General features: G+C 38.0%; 2 protein-coding genes across 5 annotated transcripts in view; one reads left to right on the top strand and one right to left on the bottom strand.

Annotated features, from left to right (window-relative positions):
• Nucleotides 1-23516, bottom strand: part of slc5a10 (solute carrier family 5 member 10) — a 42114-nt gene that overhangs the window by 5104 nt on the left and 13494 nt on the right. For both annotated transcript variants that reach the window (XM_055205971.2, XM_055205970.2), the window contains exons 8-12: nucleotides 22111-22316; nucleotides 18569-18704; nucleotides 5898-6005; nucleotides 5629-5779; nucleotides 3866-4034 (exon numbers count right to left, since the gene is read on the bottom strand). In XM_055205971.2, the coding sequence (XP_055061946.1) occupies nucleotides 3866-4034; nucleotides 5629-5779; nucleotides 5898-6005; nucleotides 18569-18704; nucleotides 22111-22316 (770 nt within the window). The remainder of the gene's footprint in view (nucleotides 1-3865; nucleotides 4035-5628; nucleotides 5780-5897; nucleotides 6006-18568; nucleotides 18705-22110; nucleotides 22317-23516) is intronic.
• Nucleotides 6881-22497, top strand: fam83gb (family with sequence similarity 83 member Gb). Of its 3 annotated transcripts, XR_008644663.2 has the most exons (6): nucleotides 6881-8034; nucleotides 11262-11429; nucleotides 11514-11638; nucleotides 14484-15768; nucleotides 18531-18598; nucleotides 18924-18986. XR_008644663.2 is itself a non-coding variant. In XM_055205968.2 (5 exons), exons 1-5 carry the CDS (start codon nucleotides 7576-7578, stop codon nucleotides 19395-19397), a joined length of 2511 nt encoding a protein of 836 aa, XP_055061943.2. In that variant the 5' UTR covers nucleotides 6881-7575; the 3' UTR covers nucleotides 19398-22497. The 3 variants fall into 3 exon arrangements, 2 of the variants coding, with proteins under 2 accessions (XP_055061943.2, XP_055061944.2); XM_055205968.2 differs by lacking the exon at nucleotides 18531-18598 and having other exon boundaries at nucleotides 18924-22497; XM_055205969.2 differs by lacking the exon at nucleotides 18924-18986 and having other exon boundaries at nucleotides 18531-18667.

The raw sequence follows: 23516 nt of genomic DNA, 5'->3' as shown, positions 1-23516 counted from the left end.
AATAATCAAATCAGACACCTTTGTATGATTGTATGACACTCCGAACACTTATTTTGAATTAGCGCCCCTCGGATGAGCAGTCACGAGCCGCCACTGCATATGATCATTCTTTATGGTGTGGTATGTTTGGTTGAAGGACAAGACAGAAAATATGTATTCGACTTTATGTCACATCACAAACATGACATTAAAACACATATAATATGGGAGTCAACTGCTCTGTATGCTTTCGAGTCGGTTACTTGATATTTTGATGTCATCGCATGTCGGTCTGCACAGCAGAAGTTGAACACATCTGTCGCCATAGTTTTGGATTGACTTATCGCGGGACAACTAAATTAAGTTTTACGCATAATATAGATTACGGAAACAGCATCATTTTGCAATAGTTTCTTGTCGAAATAATGCTAAAGTTTTGCGCAAATCTTTAATGGAAACACAGCTAATGACTTCAACATTACAACAGAAAGCAAATCTTTCTGAAGAAACAATCGTGGCTTTCAAAATCTCTTTTGTGAGCATGTTGACAGATTTTGATCTCTTGTGTATTTTTAAACATGGTCATGTGCCAATCAGGAAAAAATAACTTTTGTGGCACAGAAAGGTTCTATGGAACCATGCAGCTTGACATAGAACCTATTGGGAACCATTATCTTTAAGAGGGTAACACTTAAATCGTTCTTACGATTGCACATTTAAATACTTGACGTACTGCGCCAAGTTTGATGGCATTGACACCAAGCACCATTGGTTTTAGTTTGTCTTTTAAACGCACAAAAAAGTAAATCAAATTTTTTTATTTTTGGGGTGAACTATTTCTTCCACACTAGCGTAATCCACTACGCTTCCTTGTTCAATTATATACTAAGATCAGTGTTCCTCTTTTGAAGCATGCTTTGTTTCTTGTGAATTGATGTTGTAATTGTTTATTCTGTAAATGCTACATTCATCTGGCATCTGAGAGGACACATTTGAATGAGTTTCTAAGCTGAACTTCACCACAAACATTCTTGGCATGATATGCTTTCTATTAAGGTGCTTTAGGGAGGAGCACATGTTAAAAATCCCATGAAAAGCAAAGAATACTTTTAAATTGTCATGGTGTCATCTGGGGTGCCTGACGTACGATCAAACAAAAAAAAAAGACATAAAAGACAGCAGGTTGATAATTACCTGTTAAAAAGTTATGTAACTTCGCAACTTTGGTGTCATTTTTGGTCATAAACTCATTCACCCACATGCACACTTAGGCATTCACTTTCACAGTAATGATTTATTTCTTACCCAAGCAGTTGAGGTTTTTGGGAAGCTTCCTTTACTGAAGGCAATATTAGCTTTCAAAACATTATTTCCACTTGAGTCAGTTAGTTCGCACAGTTTTACATAGTAACCAAAAAATATTTAGTAATTACACTTATCTGAGATCTAACTGGCAAATAGAGTATTTCCTTTATGCTACGGGCAATGGGGGTAGTTTTCCTGTAAAGTATCCTTCAGGGTAAAATTCCTTAAACCAGCACAGGAATTCCAAGAGCCCTCCCTATAATTTAGAGGCTTTGTTTTGTTTAACAGGTTTTTTTATCGTTTTGTTAAAGTACCCGTTTAACAGCTTACTCATGATGACAGTCGATCATTTTGAGATCACTCTGAGATTTTACTTAGTCAACTAATAATGTGTAAGGTCATGTAAATGCAGAAAACCATTTTTTTTATTGGAGAAAGCTCATAAATGGCTAAAGCAAACTTCGATCTGCACAGGTAGATTTCAGCCCATTAACCCGATTTTGCATTGCATGTAAAACGCCTTAACTCCCTATTGAAAAATCCAGCTAAGAACAGCATAAGCTGGTGAGCTGGTTTTAGCGGGTCTCCCAGCTTGGATTTAGCTGGTTTTGCTTGTGTAGCAAGTTCATATTTTTTATTTTTCTTGTAAAAATTGACAATCGTTTCGCTAGATAAGACCCTAATGCCTCGTTTGGGATCGTTCATAGTCCTTCGAAACTCCGTTCAAAAAAAACTGTTACGTGTTGAGTTAAGTGTTAAGTGTTGGTGTCCACCAAAGTCCATCAAAATGAGAAAAATCCTGCAATGTTTTCCTCAAAAAACACAATTTCCTCTCGACTGAACAAAGAAAGACATCAACACCCTGGATGACATGGTGGTGAGCAAACCATCTGGATTTTTCTTTTAAGAAAATGGACTATTCCTTTAACAAAAACATTTTAGGAACCCTTATTTTTAAGAATGTAGCACAAAAATGTAGATATTTATTTTAAAACCACCAGATGCAGAAAGCTACGGAGCCCCTGAGGGGACAAAAATAAAATAAAGATTAGTTTTGTGTGCATGCGCGAAAGTTTCACGTGCGCACGCGAAAGTTTCACATGAGCACGCGAAACTAAACTTTTTTAAAAATTCTGCAAATGAAAATTTTGTCTAAGCACATGAACGTTTTATGTGAGCACATGAAACTAAACTTTAGATTTTTTTTACTCCAATGTCACCTTAGGGGCTCGGTAGTAAGCTGATTTGAAGAGATACAATAATTATTTCTCTTCACCATTATTTTTTCTTTCCCTCACTTATTCATTTTAAAACATGCATCTATGTAATATATTTCTGTTAAATATCTCTGTTAAATATTAAATGAAATACACACCGGTTTGTCCACAATATCAATGCTGTAACAGCAAATGAACGTTTTCAAAATAGACAATAGAGAAAACAAAAATACAATAAAAGCACAGATGCGACTCGTTTTTCTGGGTAATTAACCTACTGCAACAGAAAATCCGTATTGAGCTTAACAGCTTAGTTGTTTGTGTACACCAAAGCGAATTTTATAAAGGCTGGCAGCTGTTGAGGCGCTAAGCTTTTTACTCATTTTTTTATCGGTTGCTTGAAAGTTGAAACTTTAACTTTGGTTAAAACGTTACACTGGCCAATTTTTAATCAGCCGTCCAATCACGCTGGAGAAGGGGTGGGAAAAATACCACACCAACCAAACAAAACAGAAACATCATAGCAACTACAGCGCCTCAGCTGAAGAAACGGTGCCAAGTGCCCACAGTCAGCATCTTTAGAAGAGCACTTGGCATTTTTGGCAGAGATTAAACACTTTGGTGTACACTTGTCCTTAGGCCTAGATTAATCTAGATCTATGTATTATGCTAAAGCTACAGTTTCAGAATTTTAAGAACGTACAATACCTAAATAGTCATGTCCAAGTCAGTACAAAATGTGCACCCATAAAACTTCACAAAATTAGAAGTTCTGAAACTTGGGCATCATGCCTGAACCTATAATAGAAAATTCATAAATCAAAGGCACGGGCGACACATAACACTCAAGCAATGTTACAATGAAACAGTCGCTGACATGCTCTGACATGGATCCCAAATCACATATAATTTTCTCTGTCACGCGGTCCCACCCACAGTGGGTGACATGTCAATCAGTGCAAGTTTTCTATTGATGGTACACGTGAATCATTAATCACCATATATGTTTAAATACAATTTTAAAAACGCTTTAGATAGACAAATGTAACTGTTTTATATAATCGGCTGATTATACCGTAAGGTGTCCCCCGAAGCCATTCTGAAGTCTGTCTGTCACCTTAAAGTGTCTTTTAGACACATACTCACGCACTTGGTCTCTTTGACAAGAAAAAATGTACACACTCTCACTTAACCAAAGCATTAAAATACCTGAGGCCATTCCAACATACCAGCTTAAAGGAAGATTCTTTGAATACATGTGACTGTAAATGTCTGTATTCAAATAAGTACGCAGTCTCTGTTAGGCCTTAGAGTTATGTGCGCTCAGTGTGTTTCAATGAGAAGTGAAAGATATTTTGTATTACCGCCTCATTGGTTCTTTTCCAGAATACAGCCAATACAAATATGGCCGTCACAGGAGGGGCCAGGTAGCTGGTCACCGACTGGATGTAGACGTAAAGCTGACCGCTGTTGGCGCTCTGAAGAATTGGGATCCAAACCACACTTATCACCACCAGAATTACAGTCACTATCCTAAAAGAAAAAAATCATCATTCACTTTATCATCTGAGCTTTTAGCAAAATGCCACGTCCAACAATACTGTAATATTTGCAGCCTCATTTCCATGACCCACTATACTTTGACTACGCTTCACAAATCATAGTCTTAAAACAAAATCAATTTACATGCCAGGCAAAGTGGCATAACATATTAAAATGAACCTGAAAGTTTATTCAAATTAAAGTGAAAGACATTTTTGTGAGAGCATTTGTGTAAGAGTGTAAGCATAAATATCTATTATTAGATTTCTTATTTTGTTATGTTTGTCTATTCATGCCATTGTCTATCAGTTAAGATAAGTTTATAATTTTACTTGTAATCTCTTAAAAATGCTGTGCTGGGTTATTTTCAACCCAGCGTTGGATCAAAAAGGGACGAGCCCAGCCCCTTGGGTTGTAATTTGACCTGTGTTGGGTTGTTTTATTGGGACACTGTTTTTTTTTTTGAAAATATGCTCATTTTCCAGCACCCCTAGAGATAAACATATGATTTTTTTCTCATTTTGGAATCCATTCAGCCGATCTCCAGGTACCACTTTTAGCATAGCATAATCCATTAAATCTGATTAGACCATTAGCATTATGCTAAAAAATAACCAAAGAGTTTCTATATTTTTCCCATTTAAAGGTGCAGTGTGTAATTTTTAGAAGGATCTCTTGAAATAAATGCAAAATAATATACAAAACTATATTATGAACCGTTTTGTTTCTATAACCTTAGATAGAATGAGAAATTTTTATCTACATACACCGAGGGTCCCCTTACATGTAAGTCGCCATTTTGTGCCGCCATGTTTCTACAGAAGCCCTTAACGGACAAACTTTTTTACTAAGGTGTCTCCGATGATGAAATGTTTGTCCGGTGGTGGCTATCGTAGCTTCTTTATGCATTTCAAAAGCGAGGGTTGGGCAGTGGACTGAGCCGTTGGTTGCAATTCGCAACCTCACCCCTAGATGCCGCTAAAATTTACACACTGCACCTTTAAAGCTTGATATTACGCACTGCCCGAAAATAGTCCCCTTGGTTACTTTCAATAGCAGGGGACTATTTTTTCAGGTGCTGCATAATATCATTGCGCCTGCTGCAGCCATGTTACGACAGCAAAGTCCTTGATTGTTACGCCAGAATGAGAATATAGTTCCTAGACATATTTGCCTAGAAAATCGCAACTTTAAATTTTCTGTCTGTCTTAGTACACAATGTAAAGTTTTAAGTTTTAAATAGGAAAAATATTGAAACTCTTTGGTTATTTTTGAGCATGATACTAATAGTCTAATCAGAATCAATGGATTGTGCTAAGCTATGCTAAAAGTGGTACGATCAGCGGAATGGATTCCATAATGGTAAAATGTTTAACTCTAGAGGAGCTGGAAAATTAGCATATTTAAAAAAGTGGAGTGTCCCTTTAAGCTATATTCTAAAATGTGAAAACTATTTAATAAAGAATATAAGTGACCCTAAACTTACGAATGGTAGTGTGTTATATGCATTGTCATAATGATTGATGGTTTCTAATAAATGACCTAATTTATCAGCAAACACACAGACATATTCACACATAAACACCTGCCAACCAGCAGCAGTTCCTTCTCACTGGCACCTCTACGATATTTCTTCCAAATGTCCATTGTGAAGAGTGTGCTACTGCTGTTGAAGATGGAAGTCAGTGATGACATCAGGGCAGCCATCATTACAGCTATCATTAACCCTCGGAGACCTGGAACAAACATTTACAATTATATCAGACGTGCCATTTAAAATACATTAATTAACATTATATATTTACATTGACAATAAATACATATCAACACAGATAACGATCCACATTAGCCTACCGCTTGGCATGAGTTCGATGACCAGTTTTGGAAAAGCAATGTTGGAACAGCCCACCTCTGCACCACACACCTTTAGACACTCCTCAGGGTCAACACAGGCCACTGTGTCTGAATACAAAGATGTGCAAAAGTTAACAAAGAGGAAGAACTCTGGTGATATCATAATTGAGATGGTATCATATAATTAGGCTGAATACGCATGTTCATGTACCATTGTATTTACATACTAAATAATAAAAAATAATTCCAAAGGATCCAATCATAGTAACATGTCACAAAACAAAGATGTATCATTGTATTCTTTTAATAAGATACTGTAAAAAGTATTTTTAAGTAGTGTAGTATTAAAGTATTGAAGTAGTGGCATATCAAAGTATTGTCAGTAGTGTGGTATTAAGTACAGTATTGTCAGTGTACTATCAAAAAACTGTACTATCAAAGTATTGTCAGTTTAGTTTCAAAGAATTGCAGGTGGTGAAGTAGGCCTATTAAATTATTGCCAGTTGTAAAATACATAATTATCAGTTGTGTACTATATCAAAATACTTTAAGTAGTGACGTAAGTAGTGTACTATTAAAGTACTATCAGAATATTGCTAGTAGTAAAGTATTGCTATCCATATCGAAGGTATGCGACTTGTTTTTGAAATTCTTTCATCTCCTGCAACAGTAGATAACACACTGCAAACATCATTATTTTCCCGTCATAAAACCAGGAGGGAAATAGGAAGCTGTCTGCGTTTCACTTTCCTAACACTTTTTTCCGGACACCCCGCCCCAAACCATTCGGAGATACGTAACAGTTTAACTTCACGCGAAGCTGCACAGACCGAACGGCGTATGACGTCAAGTTCTGCGAGAGCACACATTACATATCGCTCTCGCGTTGCTTTGATGTCATACGCCGACAAAACTGCGCAGCACCGGATGAAACCCAACACACCCGTTGACTCAACAGCAGTCTGACGTGCCGCGTCATGCAACCAGATGTCCGACCGCTTCCTCTTTCTCAACAGCTCTGTCTGAAGCTTCACCGAACTGGGTCAAACTAACACAAAAGCTCCACGGGGACTTAAAGCTCGGTTTATTTCAAACACAAAACGGACACATGGAAGAAAAAACTGTGAAAGTTTGGTCAGCGCCGCGTCGGTATGAAGATTATCAGGCAACTTTTGCCACATCAGACAGTGTGGACCTGTTGAGCTAAAGCTCCTGTATTTTGGATTCAGTGGTGTGCGTTGGTGCTCCTCCCGGTCAGGTGACTAAGGTGTGTCGGATCGTAAGAGATGCTTTGTTCTCGTTTACCTGTCGGTGAATTGATACGCGTCTCCCGCGCGGCTTTAGTACTGAACCAGGACGCCGGGGGGAAATGCTCAAATAACTTCGGACCAATTGTTCACATCTTTGAGTAACAATATCGCCTTTATTTATGCATGTAAGTTAACCGAGCTTTTTCATGCCTACGTTATCGGTGAATCCAAACAAAACAGATCAATCGTCTCACTTTTACCATGGAAACGCTTTACCACAACCGCACGAGGAGTTCTTCTAGCACCCTTTAACTGTGGAAATAAACTTTATTTCTTACTTTATTTGGGTAAAATGAATGTCTAAACTAACAACACGACACAGGACTAAGCATTTTCGATTAAACTGGATTATAAATTAACGTTACACAATGGCTCTTTCTCAAGTCCAGTGTCTCGATGACAATCACGTGAATTGGCGTCTAAACGAATCCAAACCGGAGTTTTTCTACAGCGAGGATCAGCGGCTCGCGCTCGAGGCGCTCATCACCAAAGGACGCGACGCGTTTGACAGCTATGTGAAAGAGCACGAGTTGCGTCCGTTCCTCTCGGAACCTGAACTCGAGCAGCTCCGGCGGAGCATTGAGGATTACGAACCCGGTTCCGAGCATCAAAAAACGGATGGCTTGACGGAGGGAGATGACGGGGCTGTGTCTTTGCAGTACTGGCCGGACCGCTCGGACATCGCCATACCGAATTTGGACCTCGGATGGCCCGACTGCAATTCGTATCGTGGAGTCACGCGCGTCAACGTGTACACACAGCCGCCGACGGACGGACAGACTCATATCAAAGAGGTGGTGAGAAAGGCCATCGCGCAAGCACAGAAGGTCAGTCTGCTTGAAAGCTAGAAGAGAGACATGGCATGCAAATAGATGCCCACTTTACAAATAACATCACATTTTTAACTTTAAAACCATTACAAAATATCCCAAAATGTAGTGTGTTACGTGTCACCAGTAGAATTAATGGTGTTCTATGGATCCCATCTGACAGATAACATCATACAGTAGCCCAGCACAGTACCATTAGAGACCCACAGAGACCGTTACAGTTTACATTAAAACCAATACAATTCACATTGTAACGCGATGGTTTCTGTTTTTGTTTAACAGGGAGGTCAGTCTTCCCCTTTACACTACTAACAAAAGTTATTTAATAGTCTTGGTCTTTGCAAAGATCCTTTTACACCTTTAAAATGTTGGGTTGTTTCAGCCCAAATGGTGGTTAACAACAATAACCCAGCTTAAAGTTTATTTTGGTTGGTTCTGTCCAAAATTTACCCAACAACGGGTTAAATCAGCCAGTTTTTTGTGTTGGTGTCTGGGTTCTTTAAATAAAACCTCTGTACATGGAAGGCTTCCAAAAAGTCGAGAATAAAAGCTTCTTTGTGCAATTTAACAAATGTTCCCCAATGAATGTTCTTCTTGTGAAGAAGCAGCAAAACCTCTGTGTGCAATGCATCAGGATTTAACTCAATGATACAAATTTATAAAATGTTTATACTTTCAGCATCCTGTAAAGAGAATAAACAGCTGGCAAAAACATTTAATGCAACTTTAAATAGTCACTTAATTGCTTTACACTAGTGGTTCTCAACGTTTTTCACTTTGAGGCCCCCATGTTGCCCTCAAAATTATTTAAAGGCCCCTCTCACTAATTTTTTTTCTAAGTAATATAAACAAGAGCTTAGAATGACTAGACACATGTATATTCGCTATTTTAATGCTTACTTTGTCTTATTTTGAATAATTTTAAGTCATCTCTTGAGGCCCCCTTGGAATTCTGCTAAGGTCCCCTTGTGCCCCGGCCCCTGGTTGAGAAACACTGCTTTAGACGTGTTTCTAAAACCTTATCTTCAAATACTACAGTTTAAGAACCAAGCACCGAAAAGCCAAAACTGGTTGGGTGCTTATCTTAAATATTGATCAGCATCAACGTCTACTTTGCTTACACAGCAGATACTGACAATTGGCTAAATAAACAAAGATGATATACAGTAGGCATATTAACACGCCTCTTTAACCACGAGCTGTTTCTTATCTCAGTCAGAAATAAATTTAGAGCAAAAGAAAATGGAAAGTTCTGGAAATTCCACAACCTTTCCGTCTTCATCTGTCCATCATCCATACTCGTCACATTTCACAATCCTTGTTGGTTTTTAACCGGCTCATTTGTCTTGTCAGAACATGCAAAGTTCATCTCTCCGGCCCATGACACATACCATCGTAAATGCTCTACCACCCACTCTCTTTAACCCACATACATACTCAGTCAATCAAAAGAGATGATCCTTTTAATCGGAAATGCTTCACACAATGAGTGCTTATAATGTGATGTAGATCATAATGGGAGCAGTACAAGAGGGTTAGGGTGTGCAAGCTATTTTTTTGGCTGCATCATTAAGATTTCTGTTTAATAAAGGGATCATATACAAAGAGTAACAGAGCAGCAAATACTGTAAATTGTATTAGGGCTGCACAATGAATCGCATGTGATTGGCATACGCATCTCGTTGGTTCCAGGGTTCCCACGGGCTTTGAAATCCTTGTAAGTTTGAGAATCTGAGGGAAAAATTCAAGGCCCTGGGAAGTTTTTGAAAATATACATACATAGGTACAGGTCATTGAAAGTGTTTGAATCTATTTTATGCAAGAAGTTTTCTGGAAAAATCCATATTATTCCCTGTGTAGTGTAGAATAATATGATAAAAATTCTAGACTTTTTAAGCACACGTGCTAAACTGTTCGCTTTAAATGCTTATATCTTCTGTATGCGAATGTTGATTCATACCAAAATGCTTTTTTGCATAGTTGTGTTTGACACATGAAAACGTCTCGGGTTTGTAACTGTTGTTTCCTGAGAAGGGAACGAGGCTCTGCGTCTCTCTTGCCACACCTCTTGCGTCCCTGTAAGCCGTCTTTGGCAATATTTTAAATAGCGATATACTTCCTGGCTCCCGCGTCACCCTGTCTTTGTTGTTAAGCCTCACCATTAGTTGAATTTGATATACACATTCAGACGCACTTACCCCTGAAGGCATCACCACAGTGTCACCGCAGTGACGCAGCGCAAGTTCTTTCGAAAGGGAACTGTAACAAAGTATCTTAAAAGGTATCGCAATGTAACCTTGATCTCACTTGAATTGTGTCCCCACATTTAGTCCTTGAATTTGAAGGTATTGGACCTGAAAAGTCCTTAAACGTACATGGGTATTTTCAAAGCCATACTCTTTTGTATGCGGTTTGGCTGTTCGGCCACACGCAAACGCGGTATCAATTGACTGAAACCGAACATTTATTGAAACTCCTGCCAGGGTAAAGATTTGTAAAAACTCGGGTTGCAATGTTTTTTGGCTTGTGACGTCATTTTTCGTGCAGAGGCAGACTCAGCAATGGCTTCTGATTGGCCACCATGGCTTTACGGTTAGGGATATATCGCCATCTGTTGGTTTGGCTACCCTTGACAGCGCTTTATACTGAATACGCAGACATTTTTTAACGAAGGAGGGAAAGTAGGGTTTTTAAAAATACCTGTACGTGTGGACTAGGCCTAAGGTAAAATTTTTGTATCAGTATTTGTGTTTTTTAGGAATTGAACCCACAACATTTTGCGCTGCTTACGCAATGCCCTACCAGTTGAGCTACAGGAAATGTATAGCTACAGGAATTACATGACTACATAGTTTTTACTATCAAAAGTCATGTAATTGTATAATCGTATTTACTTTAAAATGGAATAGTGTGTCCTACATGTTTTACAAGTTTCATGGCATTTTTAAGGGTTGTTAACAGGAAATGCCCGTTCACACCAAAGGCGAACGATAACTATTAAAACGACGTTTTAAATTTCAGCCTAGATTTTTGAGAATAATAAGTGTGGACGCCAATAGTTATCCTTAAGCCATAACTTTCTTTTTTTACATAAATTGTCTGTAAAATTTTGATAATTTTTAGGTAAATACCCTGTTTGTACATAGTACCTTGTATGTTGTTTATTTCCATTGTATTTATTTAATATCTTATGCATTTTTTGTGGGTGTGTTTTTTTTTTGCAGATGATAGCTGTAGTAATGGATGTCTTCACAGACGTCGACATTTTTAAAGACCTAATGGAGGCTGGATTCAAAAAGAAAGTGGCTATATACATAATTATAGATTACGCGGCTGTACAGGACTTCCTACTTATGTGCGAGAGAGCAAATATGCACAGAGGACATCTCAACGTGAGTTTAACACATGAACACATGCATGTTTGTTTTGTAGCTTTTCTAAATATTTGATTGGATGTGGTTTGCGTGTGTTTTCAGCATCTGCGGGTACGATGCATCGGAGGTGCGGAATTTTACACCCGCTCGGCTCAAAAGGTGCAAGGGTCGTTGGGTTCGAGATTCATGTTTGTGGATGGAGACCGTGCTGTGTCTGGATCATACAGGTTGGTTTGAGTACAGCATATTCTGCTTTGTGTACTTTTATAGTTGTGGACAAAAAATATTGGCACCCTTGGTAAATATGAGCAAAGAAAGCTGGGAAAATAAATCTGCATTGTTCCTTCTATTTTATTTGTGGAGTCTGTGGTCACTCAAATTATTCTGCTGAGCATTAAGACACACATATAGACCCACGTCCTCTTTCAGGCAGATTTGCAACATCAGTCGATTAAAATATCTTTAAATTTTTGCTCTGATTGTAGAATTATATTTTTATGGTTTTAACTATTTCCTTAAAACTACTTTCTATTCTTTGTAGCCCGAAAATCTTTTGCTGTACTTCAGAACTATAGTATTTGGCTATACCCATTGTGATAAATGATTGAAGGGATAGTTCACCCAAAAATAAAAAATCTGTTGTTATAGACTTATATAAAGTTCTTTGTTTTGCTGAACACAAAGAAAGATATTTTGGGTAATGTTTGTAACAAAAGCGTTTATAAGCACCATTGACTTCCATAGCATTTGTTTTCCCTACTATGGAAGTCAATGGTGTTCCTGTTTTCTGCTTGCTTACAAATATCTTCCTTTGTGTTCAGCAGAACAAAGAAATGTATACAGGTTTGGATCATTTTTAGGTGAACCATTCCTTTAAGGCAGGGGTGCCCAAACTCGGTCCTGGAGGGCCAGTGTCCTGCAGAGTTTAGCTCCAAGCCTAATCAAAAACACCTGAAACGGCCAATTTAGGTCTTTCTAAGCATACTAGAGTATTAATAATACTTTCAGGCAGGTGTCCTGAGGCAAGTTTGAGCTAAACTTTGCAGGACACCGGCCCTCCAGGCCAGAGTCTGGGCACCCCTGCTTAATATTGATTCTGCTGAAAGTGATGACTGGACAACATCATGTTTCTAGTCCCCTTGGTGTGCAAAAAGGGATCATGTATAGGCAGCTGGTTTGTTATTGCAGAAATAAGTCCCGACAGTGTGATCAGGACCTGATGCGAAGTGGAGGGTCTTGTATCACACTGGAGGGGCTTATTTCGCAATAACAACTGGTTGCCTGTACATTATCCTGCTTATTACACGGCTGTTTACATCATAAGTAAGGAACATTAAATGTTGATTTGAAATATTTTGTTTGCTTTTTTTAACAAATTTAACGAATTTGCTTTAAATCTTAAAAGCAAAGAAACAATGTTAATTTATTTTCACAGCTTTCTTTGCTCATATTTACCAAGGGTGCTAATATTTTTGTCCACACCTGTAGGGTGATTCTCCTCAAAGAATACACGCACACATATACACACACGTCATGTACCTGGAACCTCCCCAGCACTTCCAGTTTGGACGTCTACTTTTTTGGCACACCCAGTTAAGGTCATAAAGTAAACTACTAATCACCTGATGAGTCACATGAATAGTTGACCCAGAAATAAAATTTTCCCATCATTCACTGTCATGTTTACATTTTCATTTTTCAACATAAATTTAAAACCTTCTGGTTAGGGGTGGGCGATACAACCCAAAAAATATATAATGATATTTTAAGAATATTTGCGGTAATGATATTTATGAAGGTATAATAATATGGTGAAGGAAGGGCATTTTCCATCTAATCATTGATGACCGACTACCTAATTCGAAGTGTAAATCCATTGTCGTAAGGTGGCAGAAGCAGCATTAAAGTGCAGTGGTAGTGACGCGATAACAAAGCATATGAGTCAAATGTAAAGAAAGTACAAACTAGAGATGAAATGGTATGAAAATGACACGATGCAATCGCGACACGATGCAATCGCGGAAGAAACAAAGAAAGTAAAAACGAGCTTTAAACTCATCAGATCACATAATTTAATGGAAAATTAATAGAAAAGATGGATCTGTCTATTTAATTAAATATTAAGTTAACATGTGTCCGTACAACTACCATGTTTGTAAACATGTTTGTAAACCGCATGTTTGTAATGTCTGCAAAAAAATCTATTCCTTACATATCCTTAAGAATAGCATCCTTCACTTCCCTAAATTTGGAACTGCTGTTTTGGAAATGTATGTTTTATCTGGCAGTTCATACTGCTTATCAAAGTTTTGCAGCATTTCTTTAAATGCTGTTTTTTCCACTGTATTGAATGGCTTTGTAATGTATCGCGTTACACTGTCAGTTAAGGAACGGAATCTGAAACTGTCTGTTAATAGAGGTGCTGCAGCTCCCCCTTGTGTTTTTTAGAGAGATGTGCAATCATTGCGGTGATCTAAAATCATTGCCATGAGATCAAACAATCGCAATTAGACAATTATTTAATCATTGTGACAGCCCTACCCTGTATAACACAACTCCTTAACACTTCAGGTTAACAGTAACTAAAATAATTTGCACAGTGACGTTCGGTTGAGTCATTTGTTTACTTTTGGGCGGCGTATGACATCACCAGCTGCTAATATCTCCTCCTTGCGTACCTTTACAGCTTGGTTGTACTTGTGTTGCTGACATGCTGTGCTTGCTTTCCAGTGTTGTTGCTGTGCACGATAGGGAACGCAAATACGCCATACGTCATTGTGTCGCTATATCATTTATATCGCAAAATGGCTTTTTTATCATGTGGCACATCCCTACTTCTGGTTAAGGTGAATTAAATTGACCTTCAAAATGTGCAGTGCTGGGGATCAACCATCTTTTATAAGGTTTGATTACGACTACGGCTTTTATTCAAAGCAACTGACAGTGGACTAAAGCTATTTTTAAAGCAAGTTTTCCATAAACTGTGTGTGTGTGTGTGTGTTTGTTCAACCACTGTTGTTGGTTAGAACGTGTATTTTTTGTTTTCTGAATTGTTGTTTTTATTTCTTTCAGTTTTACATGGACAGCTTCTCGTATGGACCGTAACGTCATTACAGTCTTGACAGGGCAAGCTGTCGAAACCTTTGACAAGTTATTCCGTGAACTGTACTTGAACTCCCGTGGAGTCAACCTATCCAAGGTTCCACTGATAGACCTTCCGGAGCCCGAGCCCACCATTGTTACAGCCCCTCCCCCTGTATCTGCGACTGTTGCAAGAAAGCTAATTAATCCTAAATATGCACTTGTAAATGTTGACACGGCTAGCAAAACGTCTTCAGACAAGGCTAGTGCCAAAAACGGTAGCTCTCAGAATCCTATGGTCCCGGTTCCTAAGACTCAACGCGAGTTAGCTGAAGAACCACAAAAGCACCCTGGACTTGTAGGTTTGGCAAAGGCAGATCTCATTTCCTACTTGCCTATCTGGCCTGAGCCGGACCCACCCAGTGATGTAATAGGGTTTATTAATATCCGAGACACAAGCAAGCCTGCACCGGTGCATTTAATGCGCTCGCAGATGTTTGGAACATCGCAAGCGATCCGCTTCAAAGACCCTTTCGTTGCCCCACCTGAGACTCCACTACCAGAAAAGGCCCAACTTAGGACAGAACAGCTGAAAAAAGATACTGTAGATGCAAACGTTCCATCAAGCAACCAGCCCCCAAAAGTTGACCAGCCAAATAACCAGCTCGCGATTAATGCTCAACCGGAGACAAACTCCGTTAGCAACCATCAAGATGCATCAGCGTTGCCATCCCATTCTCCAAGCACCCAAACTGAGCACAATGACCCCAACCCTCCTCCTCCACATGAGCAGCAGCCCAACCTTAAACCGATGCATTCCTCTTCAGAAAACCTGCAGGCTACACAACACCCTGTGCCCAAGCCACGCACCTTACGTGTGGTTGTGAACTCGCCGGCGGGATCTGAAGGTACAGATATCAGTCTAGTCAAAAGCGAGGGGAACCAGAAGGTTACGGGCACGGACGCTCGTGAAAACGATGCTGATAGCACCGCTGCGACTTGTGAAAATTCATTAAAGGATAAAGATGAGACTTCCATAACATCGGATGAGTATTTTGAGTGTCCTGACACCGACAGTGCAAGTCCTATTGACAAGCTCCCTAACGGAACGTTGACGGGCTCCAGTCGCATTGGAGACCACCCCCATGACACAGTTAACATGATGGCCCGGTTCTCTCAATCCATGCTGGACTTGCGATCAGATGTTGTGGAACCAGGCCTACAAGGCGCAGTTGAGAAGAATCTACTGAACGCACAGAACGGAGACAAAGTTAAGGTAGGATTTTGATCCATTACGTCTGCATATGCGTGTGTGTGTTTTTGTGATATGTGAAAGTGATTTTTATCAGATTTGGCTCCACTACCAGTCAGTAAACCTGGGCGTGTCTCATATAGATGAAAGAAGTCAGGCGTGTGTTATGGAACGCAAAAGGGTGTGTTATTACTGTTGACATATTCAGCAGGCCTGAACCTGCTGTGAGAGCTGAACGTATGGGGGTGGCAGGAGGTTGCTGGCCAAAATGTAAAGAAAGCTACGTATTAAACAATAATAGGGTAGCGTGTTTTTGGGGTTTGTCAGCAGCCAGACTTTCAATTTTCAGGAATTTATTGCACAGCCCTTAGACTTATGGTCTATTGTTAATGTGGAGGTCTCTGCCAAATGCTAATTGTTTAGTTTAATCCTTTGTTTCTTGTAAAATGCTGTACTAACCCAAAGGAATAGTTCACCCAAATATAAAAATTCTCTACTCGCCTTCATACCATCCCAGGTGTATATGAGAAGATGTATATGACTTCCTTTCTTCAAATAAATGCAAACATATAATTTGTTATTAAAATGCTATAGCATTATCTTCTCATGCAAGGATGAACATGGTGAAACTCCAAAAGGCGTACAGGTACATCCACTATCGTGTATTCATGGCAACATGCAGATCAGTTTTGGTAAGTTCATATAGCGGCACGTTGTTCTAATTGGTTCTCACATGTGGCCCTGGACTACAAAACTGTTGTAAGTCGCACGGGTATAGCTTGTGACGTGTCAAAATTCCCGTTAGTATCCTCATAAAGTATCATCCCAAAAATATCCTCATAAACACAACCATTTAGGGCTTATAAGAAAGTAAACAGCTAAAAGAGAAAACGCGTAACAGTAGATTGGATCTGGACTTAAGTCTTAAAGGGGAAGTTACCTAATTTTGCTCCTGTCTGTCACTCATGTTTTTGTGAAAATCTCTCACTGATCTCAGCTAAATCACTTTTCTAACTTTAATAAGATATACATTATTATTTATTATCATTCTTTTATTACTGATTGTTTATCTTCAGTAAGCTTTAGTTTTGTTTGTTTTTATCTTCTTTTTTATGCTTGTACAAGTTTTTGGTTTGAATTATGAAAATTATATGACATAAAATTAGGGCTGTCGCGATTATTAAATAATCATATCATTGCGATTGTTTCAACTTATTGCGATATTTCAGATCACCGCAATGATTGCATATCTCTTTAAAAAACAGAAGGGGGAGCTGCAGGAATGTATTTTTTCAGACATGTGGTTCAGTACAAAAATGACCTTGGTCTTAGTAAGATTGGCTCTATTTAAGCCTGTTCTGGTGTAGTCAATTTGTTTTGATTGCATTTGTTTCAGTTATTTTTTTAGACACTTTATTGTGTTTATTTCTTATAAAGAATTGTCAGTTTTTGAAATATAGATTCATTAAATAATGACTCTTAAATATGTGTTATGTGTATTAATATTTACTGCCAGGTAAACCTTGCAAAATATTTAATTTAAATAATCACAACAATGTGTGACAATTAATTTATGAACAAACAAAAAAATGTATGAGAATTAAATGTCAAAGCAATAAAACAGACAATTAATCGTCATAATCGTCAAAGTTCTAAAACAGGCAATGTCATAATCGTCACAATTTATTAGACAAGTAACTGTCAGCCAAAATTCATAACCGCAACAGCCTTACATACATTTTTTATAACAGAGATTACAAAAATGTTTAATAAAAACCTTTACTAGGTCGAAATTATCGAATTTTTCTTTTATACCAAAATTCACTATTAAATCAAGTTAAGATCAAGTTCTATGAAAATAAATTTCCTATCATAAATATATATTAAAAATTAAAATTTTTGTGAGTGGATGCAGTTGCTAAAGAGTTAATTTGGAAAACTTTAAAGGCGATTTTCTCAATATTTAGATTTTTTTTGCACCCTTAGATTCCAGATTTTCAAATAGTTGTACTAAACATTGTCCTATCATTACAAACCATACATCAATGGAAAGCTTCTTTATCAGCTTTCAGATGATGTATAAATCTAAATAAAAAAATAAATACCCTTATGGCTGGTTTTGTGGTTCAGGGTCACATGTATGTGTTTCGTCATGTGACATGCAATGACCCATGAGATTTGAGGTCCTCGATGTGCCGCCATATTTGAACTTACAGCTTTGATCTGTATTTTTCCATACATACGCAGTGTATCAATCACTTAATAAGCTCAAAATATTAATCAGTTTCTATTACAAGTATTTCGTTTTGCTTTAGAAGATGTTAATTAACCAATTGAGTCATTTGGATTATTTTAATGATGGATTTGGGAAGCTTTGCCATGTTAACCCTCACACAAGAAGATAACATGACCACATTTTAATATACAATTATTTGTTGTGTTCAGCTGAAGAAAGGAAGTTGTGATGGCTTTTTCATATTTCTGGGAACTACTCCTTTAAATCCTACTAACCAAGCATTGTAACTTGGTGGAAAACCCAGCTAAAATCAGATTAAGATTGTAGCTGATGGTTGCTGATCCAAGCTGGTCCAGCATGATTTTAGGCTATGACTCTAAACAGGTAGACCATCTTGGTCCAGCTGGTTAGATCTGATAGAGACCACCTTGGACCAGCAGCAAACCAGCTACCACGTGTCAAAATTTACCTTAATCTGGAATTATCTGGTTTTTCTGTCATCTAAAATCTTAAAACGACAAATGACATAGAATGGCATGGGTTTTTGCAGCACTAGAGGATACAGGAGCTGAGGCGTGTGTGTAATACCTGGGTAGAGGGCCCTGCTGATCATGCCAGGTAGGATGATGAAGATCATGGGAAGCATCTTGAGGTAGCTGGCCAAGATGGAGGCTCCTTTGGCGTGACTCAGATTCTTGGCTGACAGAGACCTCTGCACGATTACCTGTCGAGTCACATGATCCACCAAACATTATTATCAATGGTGGACCGTTCCTGTTTAAGCATTACTACTGAAAAGAAAAACAGTCCAATTATAGCTTGAAGGATCAGCACGACTGCATTGACGTTACATTCTTATTTGGTTGATTCATAAGTAACGTCTTAGAAATGTTAAAGTCTGAAAACGATTTGTTATGCTTTCTGTTTCCACATGTACTTTCAGCTTAATCGAACTGTCTCCCGGTCACCTGTTCGAGACCCCTATGGCCGAGCCAAAATGGCGAATGCTAATCAAGGAACGTTTCATACACCACCCCAAAACAGTGGGCATGTGATGGGGGGTCATAGGTACTGGTCCGGGAATGTGTATGACCATGAACTCCCCTCAAGTGGATTAATGCAGCAAAATCTGAACCGTACTGGTCGGTCCCCTCAAAGACCCAGTACTGCCTATAGAATAGAAGGACTGCAAAGCAACCATTCACCTGCTCATCGGCTCACACACTCCTCTAGATCCCCACCCGTTCATCGGGCATCTCAAATGAACTCTTCTTTGCCTCGGGGACATGTTGACACGCCATTAGGAATCTCATTTTCTAAACTTGCCAGCTTCAAAAACCTTCAAAGGAAGGTTTCAGTCAACCCGAGTGGTTTTCCCTTGGGGGATCCATTGTCACGGGGACGCAATGACAATTAACTGACATAGCAACTTTGTATTGAGTACAAAGGAATGAACGTGCAATAATGTAGCCACATATCTGCATTAATATAGACTGGATTCAAACTGGATTTTTAAACTAACACAGTGTTAAAGGATAAAAACACTGAATTTAATAGCTGGACGATGGTGAATTTTGGTAAGGCAGTGAGTAATGCACAATTATCTATTACAAACAGCCTGATTTTGTTGATGTGCCTGTTGAGTCTGGACTGCTTTTTTAGGTGTGGACTGGAATTTGGTGGTGGATTTGTGACCATGGTGATGGCAATTTCACATTTGACCTCTATTATTTGCTAACAGTATCTTGGATTGAGAGAAAAGGAAAGTGAAATGCTGTCTGACACAGTGATCCAAATATCATGTGTTGGCTAGGGGTTGCACGGACTGATCGATTACTTTCGCCATTGGCCAAATATGTTCGGAAAAATATAATGTAACCTAGAGGTGGTTTAAATCCTCAAAATATGTTATGAAGAACCACAGTGAATGTGCTGCCAATGTCGGGCCTGATCTGATGTCAGAGTTCATTTATAGTTTTTCACATACATTTTTGCGAAACCCATCATGTTAAACAAAACTGTGAGTTGGACATTACGGTTTTCTGCATTGTTTCGGACAATGCACTGTAAAAAAAATGCAACATAAAGTTAAAACAACTTGGTTTTGCAGGTCAATTCAACCTACACTTTTAAGTTTGTACTGAGGGGCAATCTTTCGATCTGTCTGATGAAGTCAATACGGAAGTGACTTAAATTGCAATTCATCGACTGGCCGCTAGAGGCAGGCTCCAAAAGGGAGTCAATTCCCATAGACCCCCATGTTAAAATGCCCAACTTTACAGCAAAAATAAATGTTTACAGCCTGGTACAAAGTGTTTTTGGTCTATATAGCTAATTTTTCTCTTTGTGACAACTGCAAGGGGGGTCATTTATTTGTAACTCATCCGTTTAAATATATTAAGCCTTAAAGTTCTGCATAATTAATGGGGTGGTCACTTAAGGGACGAGTGAACAGCCACTACTGTCACTACCGTCAAGCTAGGCGGGTGGGGTTTCGGCAACCAGCCAATTCAGGCTCCCCCACGTCCCGCCTTTTTACCCATTTTCGGTTATCCGCGAGTGATGAGCAGTGACACGATGCCAAGATGGCGACGGCAAGGTCCGCTAACTATTGGCTTTTCAATAAAGCAAACCTATTCACAAACTTATGAGTGATGTCATGGACAATAAGTCCATATTTTTTACAGTCTATGTTTTTACCTGCGATAAGTTGACGTAACTTATAAAAACAAGTTGAAATTGTTTTACTTATACTTTGTTCCTTTAACTTTGAAAAATTATGTTGATTTGACAAAAATGCTGCATTTTTTTACAGTGTGCTAATGAAGCATTGCGTAATTCGAACGTGTATGGCGACTAGTAAAAACAAGTAGTCGTGCAAGCCTTAGTGTCTTCCTGTCAATTTAATTTGGATTAAGTTGAACAGCTAGCTAGATCTGAGTATTTTTAAAAGTTTTGCAATTATTTTCTTCACCTGCCGAGGAGGTATTGGAAAAAACTTTTTAAGGGTGTGATGTGCACTGTAAACTAAATAAAGTGTTACAATTATTTTCACAAATACAGTTTTCAAAGTGACATCTCACGTGTTTGCTTTTAAATTTGTTTAAAATTAAAGTTTTTTCTAACATAATCTTTAAATCTTTTGAAAATTTTTAGATGCTAATTTGCTCCACACTAATTCCTACAGTCTTTGTAGGGGATATACTTGAATCATCTGGTAAACTTTTAAATAGACGCAAGGCTTCATTTGCTTTGTCAATATAGGCCTCATAAGGTGGCCGCAGTATTTAATTTGATGTGAATAAAACAAGGCTGTGAGGGATAGATATATTTAGTACAAACTGTTTTCATAAAATAAATATGTTCTAAAATGGCTTATAAAAATAAATTAAACATGCAGTCCTTAAATGTTGCCTTTATCACCATCTCTGTTTGAAACATAGCATAATAAACAATTGACGTATACTACGAAATCTGACCTGGTAGTTCAAATTGAAGAGTTCAGATGCAAAACCCTCTAAGTGTGCATTTCTTATCAGACTCTTAATAGATTCCAACAAACCAGTATTTCTTAATGGCCTGAGGTCAGGATTAAGCAGATTTGAAGCGAAATTATTTGATGAACGTATAATACATGCAGAGAACATTCGGTTAATATCATCATCTCATTTCTGACAAAGGCGCCGTTTAGCGAATTTTGCATCTGAGCTCCTCAATAATAAATCTTTATAATAAGCTTACCGTTGTGAATCATGGTTTTGTTTATGTACTTGTTTTTGTTTATTTTTAATCATAAAAGTTACAAATTGCAGCTTTAAGATTCTATTAATGAACTTGACGTATATCCCTCGCAGTCCTGTTTTTGTTCATTTCAACTTACAAAAGTCAACACTGCCCATATGGTCCATTGGTAGAAAGAAATAATGGCTTTGTAGATTTTTCTGCAAAAGCCTCTACCTCTGTCTTTAAACCTGCAGTCTTTGTGGCAAACAACATATTGCTTAGTGTGAATGCAACCCGCAATGCAAGGCATGTTTGTAATGTCTTGTACGTGAGACTCTTTACAACTTGTCAAACCCAGGATTAGTTTATTAAAATTTCTGAATGTGTGTGTGTATGTTTAAGCCTACCTGATCTGTGCACCAGTACCATGTTGCAAGAATAGTTAAACCCAGTGTCATGCCTGGCCAGGGTAAGTCTCCATGGACAGGGTCTCTAAACAGATGCATAGCATCAGCTCTGGGCAGGTGACATGTCGTGTTTGGGATGATCTTCGATGGTATGGCTTTCAAATACACACTCTCCAGGTTATTGTAGCCTCCGATCTTATTAAATGCTGCAACATGTACAGAGAAACATATCAGATAAATCTTCTCTTGTGATGGGTAAAACGTTGAGGCGTAGCATAAATGTTTCTTTTTTTATACTAGCTGTAAAATAATGTGGTTTACTTGGATTACAAAGAATGGAATGTACGTTTTGAGTTTAACAATTAAAAAATAAATATTTAAATCCTTTACTTCTTTGAACTATTTACTTTGTGTGTCACAGTGTTTATATTTTTGTCTGTTGTCTACCTGCATGTGTACATGTTGTTATTATTAATAAGGTTAAGATTCTGTAAATGGCTAAGCACATTAAAGGGATAGTTCACCCAAAACTGAAAATTCTGTCATCGTTTACTCGCTCTCATGCTGTTACAAATCCACATAAATGTCTTTGTTTTGATAAACACAAAGGAAGATATTTTAAGGAAATGTTCGTGGACCCCATTCACTTCCATAGTAGGAAAAAAAGAATACTATGGAAGTAAATGGGGTCCACGAACGGTTTGGTTACAAACATTTCTCAAAATATCTTCCTTCGTGTTCATCAGAAAAAAGAAATTCATGAAGGTTTGTAACAACATGAGAGAGACAGAATTTAATTTTTTGGGTGAACTATCCCTTTAAGGGGTTTTCTACATGGGTCAGTGAAATCAATGACATGCATATTTCTGTGTACTATAAAAATAATTAAATATATTTATGACGCCTCACTTTTTTCTATAAAGTCTATTTAGTTTACATGCATTTTCAGTATTTTTAAATAATAAATAAAAAAATTTGTTTTGATATCTCAACTGTTGGATGTTCTCAAAGGTCAAGGTAGTACAACCTCAATCATGGGCCTTTTATTAAGAAGTTAAAAAGTATAAACAGTAAACATGATATCACATCATGAACCCCAAGTGGTCTGTTTTACTGAATAAAAAGTTTGTATATTTCTCTCAAATGCTGATAAAATAGCCATTATACAGTTTCTGTGTCAGGTGGTACAACCAATAATAAAAAAAATCAATTTTATCAAACTCATTTTATTGTATTTAAAAAACTTAAGTTATGAATTTGATATTACAGACAAAAGCTTCTACTAGCATCCAAGTGGAAGTCTGTTAAATGTACATTTATTGCAGAGGTCAGGTGGTGCAACCAAATAGTCAAAGGGTACAACTGCTATGAATGCCCCCCCCCCAAAAAAAAAGAAATAATGGCTT

The sequence above is a fragment of the Misgurnus anguillicaudatus genome, chromosome 3 (assembly GCF_027580225.2).
Source record: "Misgurnus anguillicaudatus chromosome 3, ASM2758022v2, whole genome shotgun sequence".
NCBI classification, from domain to species: Eukaryota; Metazoa; Chordata; class Actinopteri; order Cypriniformes; family Cobitidae; genus Misgurnus; species Misgurnus anguillicaudatus.
The sequence above is the reverse complement of the archived record's forward strand: the minus strand, read 5'-3'. Positions and strand labels throughout refer to the sequence as shown.

Bases quoted from the DNA above. Each gene is read 5' to 3' on its own strand.
- fam83gb (XM_055205968.2), top strand. From the start codon at position 7,576: ATGGCTCTTTCTCAAGTCCAGTGTCTCGATGACAATCACGTGAATTGG. The intron at 8,035-11,261 runs GTCAGTCTGCTT...TTTTTTTTGCAG, and splicing joins CCATCGCGCAAGCACAGAAG to ATGATAGCTGTAGTAATGGA. The intron at 11,430-11,513 runs GTGAGTTTAACA...GTGTGTTTTCAG, and splicing joins TGCACAGAGGACATCTCAAC to CATCTGCGGGTACGATGCAT.